An 8258-nucleotide genomic window follows, 5' to 3' on the forward strand; every position below is an offset into this window, starting at 1 on the left:
GAGGACAATAAAGTAAAAATCCAAGTCTATATATAGTTTCATTTTTTATAGTACACAATTTGTCTTACAACAATTTTGAACTTTTGCAAACATTTTATACAAATGTACTGTATAAGCCACAAACCAGTGATCATTTTGAATATTCATAATATGTAAATTAAATCCACTGGCTAAGAATGATTCAGAAGGTATTAGCCTTCCTCAAAAATCTTTTATGATGAAAATAGATACGAAAACTTAAACTTTCATCATGGTATTAAAAGAACTGTCACACTTTTCCCACTGCATAAGTTTTAATTTTTTAAAACCCAGAATAGTGAGAATCAATTTTTAAATAGAATGCAATAGTCCTTGTTTTTATTTTATTTTATTAGCATGTTTGTTATTTATAGTCAAGATAGGAGAAATAATTGGATGTGGACAAACAAGCCAGAATGTGCTACACAGTGAGTGATGCAAGTTAGAAAAATTCTTGCTTGGAAACTTTTTTTTTTGTACCAGTGATCTAATTCCAGTCTTTGTGCTTGCAAGGCAGGCAGTGGAACTACTGAGCAACATCCCCGGCCCCTTTCTTATGCTTTTTTGGGGAACATTTTTAATATTTAAGAGTAAGTGATTCATAACTTTAATGTAGAAATACTATACAGATTTCTTAGACAAAACACGATCCTTGCTGTCATGAAACGTGTGATGTTGCAGTGAGTTTTCAAAGGGTGGTCCTTGGATTACAAAAGAACTTATTAAAATGCACATTTTAAGACTCCAACCCTGATGTACTGAATAAGAAATTGGGTGAGAGTTCTCTAGATGATTATGAGGCATACTTATGTTTGAGAATCACTCTGTTAACGTAAGCAGAGTAAACTCTATTTGGGTTGATTTGTGACAAATAGGGGAAGTCATTTTTGAGCGTCATTAAAAGTTAATTGTAAGTTCTCAAGATACATTTTATGTTATGGTGATATATTTAATAAAAATGCATAATACACTTGAGAGTTGAGAAGAGAAGAGTACATTTTATTTTATTATTTTTTAACAGTAGCGAGTTTTCTTAAAAGTAGAAAAAGAAACAGTCTCTGAAGAAAAAATTTGGACCAAATAAAAGTAGGAAAAGAATTACATCCTACAGAACTAGTGTGGGTCACCATGCAAGAGAGAACACAGTGGCAAAACTCAATGTGGACTATCTTTTGTATCATTTACTCCTTCCGCTGACATCAGGTCTAGGCCACCTATTGAAAACCTGCTCGAGTTCTTGCAAGAAGTCCACATGTTAGGTTTGCCATGTCCTAATCTCCTGTTTAATTTTCCCCTGAGAAGATACACATATCCATATAATTCTTCGTGGAGTTCTGAGGGAGTGGAGGTCTTCACCTTCATATATCTACTTTCTACCAAAAGAAGCTATAGGCTTGACTCCCCTAAGGAGTATGTTCTCTCCAACTGCCGTGGGCTGTTGTGGCTCACTGGCTGAGTTGAAGAAAACAAAACAAAACAAACAAAAAGCAGTGCTGGAGTCTTGCTTTCTCTTTTTTCCCCCCCTCATTGAGTTTATTGGTACATCTTAGGTATACAGTACAGTTATATTCATCAATGGGATCTTGTACCTTTACATGATAGGTCTTGGTTTTCATTTTTCCCCCTTACCCCTGCCCTCCCTTCACGCCCTCCTCCCTTACATATTTAGAAATACTTTATTTCCATTTTTTTCATTTTCTCATTTTTTTTCTTTTCCTTTATTTCCTTTCCCCTACCTGGAGTTTTGCTTTTTGAAGAGGAGCCTCAGGTCTTCCAGAGGATCTTAGGAATAGCTTTCTTCTTAGTCTGGAGAAAATTCTAATGACCACTTCCCACGTAGTATTTTTATAGTTTGTCATTGCATCCCTTGAGGAAAGACCAAAATGGTTCCTCAGGAACTGAGAATAAAACTAGGATCTTGAGGGGCTGTAGGGCTGCCAGTCTTGCCTCCCAATTAGCCTTTTGATTTCCCAAAAAGACTTTAGACATATCTTTTTGGGATCCCTTGCAATGAATGACAGAGACCTGCTTGGGGAAGAAAGACTAACTACCTCTAAAGGTAAGAGTACATTTTACATGTTCTTGTCACAAAAATATAAGTATATGAGGTGATTAATATATTAATTAGATTTATTTATTTAAAAATTCTACAAAGTTTAAATGTATCGAAACATTATCTGTATGTAATAAATATGCATGATTTGTTATTTGCAATTAAAAAGTTGAAAGTTACAATTCTCTACAACAGACTTCTTTGTAATACCCATAGATTTGATATTGTGATGCTATTGGAAATATTATTAATTTTGGCATATATGATGTTTTCCTGGATAGTAATCTTACATTATACATAAAAAGCATAGTTATTCAACTTTTAAGAACATATTCTAAGGAAAAACTTGTTCATATGTCCAAAATGCATGTATAAGAATGTTTACCAATGCTTTCACTATTGTTTGTCAGAGAAAAAAATAAGACTATAACTCAAAGTCTACTCGTTAAATTATGATTATAATTCTGATAGTATTTTAATTATCCATTAAAAGTTTTATGTAGATAGAATTTTATGTATCTATTAAAATTATTATTTAGATGTGATTAAAATGGAATGATGTCCATACTAAATAATACTCAATGAATAAAAAGGTACTATATGTATACAAATAAAATTTGATTAAAATAGTTATATATGCATTCATTAGTGTATCAATATAAGGAGAAAAAAGTAAGTCTGGAAAGGTATATACTAAAATTTTAGCAATAGATATTCTGATTTTATATATATATGCATGCATTTATAAAACCATACTACATGAGAATATCAGAATACAATATACATTTTATGTTAATAAACGTATTTTTGCTTAGCTGTGTTTTCTAATATGAATCTGTACTCATTGTGTGAAGAAATAATGAATGTTTTTTGGAAATAGGGGAGGGTGGAGGGGGTGACGGGAGGGCAGGGGTATAGGGAAAAATGAGGACCAAGATCCATCATGTAAAGGTACAAGATCCCAATGATGAATGTAACTGTACTGTATACTTAAAATGTACCAATAAACTCAATAAAAATAGAAATAATGAACATTAAAAATAGCATAATTTAATGTTTTAAGTAGACTTCTTAAACAATCTTATGAATAGACTAGAAATAATTGAAATAATGTATTTATCCAAGAATATTTGTAACAGTACACTGTCAAGATTAGTGATCTAAAATCTGGCAATGGTTCATTCATGAATATTTGTATTATTATTATTTTATTAGACAACTAGAAAAATGTGATTTTCTTCTTAGCAATTTCTGGAAAAGTAAAAATTGCTCTGTACCGATAGACAAGAGACCTTGATTCAACCTTGTGACAAACTTTCTGCATGTATTTAGAAACTGTCTGTTTTTTCTGGCCTTGTATTTCTTTATATAAAATGTCACTGAGTCAGATGATCTTGATGACCTTTAAAAAAGCTAATATTTCAAGAATTTCTTATGCATCTAAAAGTCAAGCTGTCTTTAGAGAACTGTATGAGGAAATATGGAGTTTGAAAAAAAGTTAAATGAAACCAACTCTCTAAAATACTCTTTAAAGGATTCTGATTCTGAAGTTGCACAGGGTGCTTATTAGTAAGCTCCCCCACTTAATTTCTTTTATTTTTCATACTGGGAATCAAACTCCAGTCCTTGCGAGGCAGGTGGGAGAACCACTGAGCTAAATTCCAGGCCCCTTTCCCTTAATTTCTTGCATAATGAGACTTTTAAAACAAATTCTGTTAAATGGCAAAAGATATTTGAACATTGGTATAATTTTGACACCTGGTGGTCAAATGAAACATCACAGCTATATTTTAATTCTCCAGGCAATTATTCCTGTCCACACATTGCTTTTGTTTTAGTATGACCTTTGTGCTCCTCCAGATTCATTCATCTAGTATAAAGGGATTAATCTAACAAACACTTAGTGGGCTCTTTATATATTCAAGCCACTTTATTTCAGAGGAAAACAAGAATTAAGAGAATGAATCTTTGATATGTGAAACTAGACCCTACAAAAGGGCAGTGACCACATTCTACTGGATATGTTAAGTGCACTGTCACTAAAGCAAACAATTATAACTATGTTTAATTTGAGACCAGAAAAGTGACTTGTGGTTTTGATAAATTAGAAAAGGCTTAAAGAAGGAAGTAATCTTTGCCTTTCTTGGGGACCTCATTTTCCCCATCTGTGAAATAACAATAATATATTTTTATTTCATAGGATTGCAGAAGGAGATTTGTGGAGAGACTATATATAAAATACTTACCATAGCACCTGGCCAAAAGTAAGCATTTAGTGAAGTTAATTGTTTTTATAACTAAACCAAAGGTGATCGTGCATATTGAAAAATATGGTATGTGTTTAAATTAAAATAATTATTACTGAAAAAGACACATTGCCATTAATCCCTCTCAAAATATTCTCTCTACCTTGGGACACACTTATCACTCTTGCCATTTTCAGAAGCAATTATGAAAGTTATCATTCATGAGTATCTGTACAAGGTGTGATCAAATTATGGTTACTGCTCTTGTTATCCAACAAAAGGAAAAGCTTGTAGAATCATTAAGGTGTGTTCTCATTTACCTCATTACTTACTTCACTGAATATGTCACCATGTTATTTCTAGCTCATTCCCAAAGTCAAAATATACGTGAAAGGTAAATACTTTGAATTGATTCCGTACATCCAGGAAGCCATGACAGCCCAACTAAAGATACAAAAGAGTACTCCCAGAATTGTTTCAGGAAATGGCAAGAATGATGTGATAAGTATGTTTGAACCAAGAGGCAGTATTCTGAGGAGAATTAATAGCAATGTATATTTTATTATAATATACGGTTTTAGGGTAAAAAACAGGTTTTTGTTACACCTCATATTAACATTAATTTTATTTCAAGACTAGTTCTGGTTCAAGTTTATGTATTTTCTTTTTTTAAAATTTTAGGCTGAATATATAGAATATAATATCAATTACATGAATTAGTATTATGGATAAAAAGGACAAATAATAATGCTGGCTCTATTTATGCTTTTTCAGACTAATTGGCCAATTCAACAACACAGTCAACTCAGTGAAAGAAAATCATTCAAAGTTGCTATTAATCTGGATGACTTGGTTGTTTGACTGCAGTGAACTGTCAGTTCAATAAATATCGTTCATCTGAGAGCTCTGTGTAGTCAGTGCAAAGGCATTAAACTGGCACCGTATGAGCTATGTGTATATGTTGACTGCATTTTTATGATTTTAATTAGTTGTTAAAGGTTGAATAGACATTATTTTAGACCCTATGTTTCATTGTACATTCATATTTAAAAATTGTTGCAAAATATACATTTATTTTTACACTTGAGGATTAGGTAATTAATGTTAAGATTATCCCATGTTTCCTTTAATTCTGTGGAATGTGTAGCAAACTAACTGCATTTACAAGCATTAGAAATTACAAAGTAATATTAAAATCTCATGTGTTGTTTTGTTGCTGCAGTGGGATGTATAAATCACATTTCTTAAAAATTATCAAACAGTGTCTAAACTTTCATTTTTAAAGTCAAAATAACTTCACTGTAGCATATTTTTGACAAAAGCAATAATATTCTGCAATAAAACAAAACCAAGGACATGCACATTTTCATATTAGCATGAGTTTAACTTGGGAAAGAAAAATTCAAAAGCTTTCATGTGTAACAGGGAGCAGACATCATCTGGCTTTGATGGGCATAACTGTGTTGAAGTGAGAGGAACAGATTTTCACTCACTGCAGGAAGAACTTTCTAAAATTACCATCATTAAGAATGCAAACTTCTTAGGTCAGTGGTTCTACTGCCAGCCTGGCAAGCTCAAGGTCCTGAGTTCAATCCCCAGTACAAAAAATAAAAACTGCAAGCATTCACCTAAACAACTTTTCACTAGTGTTGCCCTGAAAGCTGAATCATATTCTCTCTTTGGCTGCATCTATTGCCAGATACCTTCTGATTCTTCACATGTTCCGGTAGTTGCCTAAAATGGTTACAAGAATAGCTACAATAAATGTGACGGTCTAAAAGTACCATAATACCGTTATTATACAAAAAAGCTTTAGTTACAGGAAAATCTGCAAAGCAAGATGAATTTTTCCCTGAAGAAGAGGGACAAAAGTTATGTGAGTTACACTGTCTTTCCTAAGTCCCCTTCCTCCAGCATCCCAGTGACCTACCAGCCCTTAATCTCATGTCTCATTTATGAAAGTCCACGGGTTTACCTCAGCAGTCATCTAATACTTTATAAGGTAGGAGGTTAATTTTTATTTCTACTGGGGTTGATGATAGCGTACTCAGCTAAATCTCAAGCTTAAAACATACAGATGGAGGCAACCATACAATGGAAATGTTGTACATTTAAAAAGGTTAGAATGTGTACCTGGGAGCTATTTAGCAAAGAGGTCTCCCCTATGGGTTAGCTCTAAAAGTTTAATTACTTTCTCTTAAGGTGAAAACTTGATTGTTTTTTTTGCTAATTTTTTTTTTATTCCATAAAGTACTTTCTGCACTATTGCTATCCCTTTGCAGACTGAGATATTTTCAGGATACAGAGACAAATCCTTTTAAATTTATAAAAGTTTATACCTGAATACTTCTATGTGGAAAACAAACATACTGGTACATTCAAACATGAACTGACATGCGTTTGACTTCATTTTTACTCTATTTCTGCAGAAATCATCACTCCGATGCTTTTTCTAAAGAAGGAACATAAATCTTCAAAATGGGAAGTAACAGCACAAACAGTACAAGAGCAAAGTGCACTGAGCTTCAAATGCCATTTCAGTACTCACTCTATGCAACCACCTACATCATCATATTCATCCCTGGTCTTCTGGCCAACAGTGCAGCCTTGTGGGTTTTGTGTCGTTTCATTAGCAAGAAAAACAAAGCCATCATTTTCATGATCAACCTCTCTGTAGCTGACCTTGCTCATGTGCTGTCCTTACCTCTTCGGATTTACTATTATGTCAATCACCACTGGCCTTTCCAGAGGGCCCTTTGCCTGCTGTGCTTTTACCTGAAGTATCTCAATATGTATGCCAGCATTTGCTTCTTGACATGCATCAGCCTTCAGAGGTGCTTCTTTCTTTTCAAGCCATTCAGAGCCAGAAACTGGAAGCGTAGGTATGATGTGGGCATCAGTGCTGCCGTCTGGGTCATCGTGGGGACTGCCTGTTTGCCACTTCCCATCCTGAGAAGCACTGGCTTAGCTAACAACAGTGAATCCTGCTTTGCTGATTTGGGGCTTCACAATGTTAGCATAGCTTCCTCGATAGGCATGGTAACCGCAGCTGAACTTGGAGGGTTTATACTGCCTGTGGTAATTATTACCTGTTGTACATGGAAAACAAGAAAATCTTTACAAGAAGTTCAAGTGCCCCTTCAGAATACCAAAGAAAGGAAAAAGGCTTTGAGGATGGTCCTGACGTGTGCAGTGGTGTTCATTTTGTGTTTTACCCCTTATCATCTCAACTTCCCATTCTTTATGATGGTGAAGCAACAGGTGTTCTCAAACTGCTCCTTTATTAAGAGCACTCTATGTTTCCACATCATTTCACTGTGTCTTGCAAATCTCAATTGCTGTCTTGACCCGATTGTATATTATTTCATGACCTCAGAATTTCGTAATCAATTTTCCCAACGTGGCAACTTGGTTATTCAGTCATGTGTGAGATGCAAGGACAGTGCTTTGGAAATTCAGCAAAGGAAAGAAGATCTTCAAACTATCTCTCTTGAATGTTTGGATGATTTCAAGACAATGTAATCAAACAGAATAGTTTTTATTCTTTTAGTAGTTTGCCTATGTCAGTTTGAAGATTTTTTTCCTAAAAATAATGTCATCTTAAAGAAACATGGCTTCTTTTCCTACATCTTCAAAATCATTCTTCTGGAGAAATTATGACTATATCAACTTGTCTAAATGGAAACAGATTGTTCAGTGGACTATGTGAGAACGTATTTTTTCATAAAGTGTTGAACAATGGAATGAATTCCACCCTGTTCCTCAGTAATTGGTCTAATGTTTTCACCTTCTCTTGAAAGAAATAAAAAGTAAATTGAAAACACTCATGAATTTCCAAACATTGGAAAATACTCATCAGAACTATGTGACTTTAATTTTATTGAGGAAATATACACTACTTGAGCAACAGAAATTAAAAATAAAAGGATTTTGAGTTTCAG

General features: G+C 33.7%; 1 protein-coding gene across 1 annotated transcript in view; it reads left to right on the forward strand.

Moving 5' to 3' along the window:
- Positions 1–7839, forward strand: part of LOC104874341 (putative P2Y purinoceptor 10) — a 29854-nt gene extending 22015 nt beyond the window's left edge. Inside the window, exon 2 of the mRNA XM_033760487.1 lies at positions 6747–7839. Coding sequence (XP_033616378.1) covers positions 6796–7839 — 1044 coding nt within the window. The 5' untranslated portion in view covers positions 6747–6795. The remainder of the gene's footprint in view (positions 1–6746) is intronic.
- The last annotated feature ends 419 nt before the right edge of the window (positions 7840–8258 follow it).

The sequence above is a fragment of the Fukomys damarensis genome, unplaced genomic scaffold (assembly GCF_012274545.1).
Source record: "Fukomys damarensis isolate Sample0158 unplaced genomic scaffold, DMR_v1.0_HiC HiC_scaffold_39, whole genome shotgun sequence".
Lineage (NCBI taxonomy): Eukaryota > Metazoa > Chordata > Mammalia > Rodentia > Bathyergidae > Fukomys > Fukomys damarensis.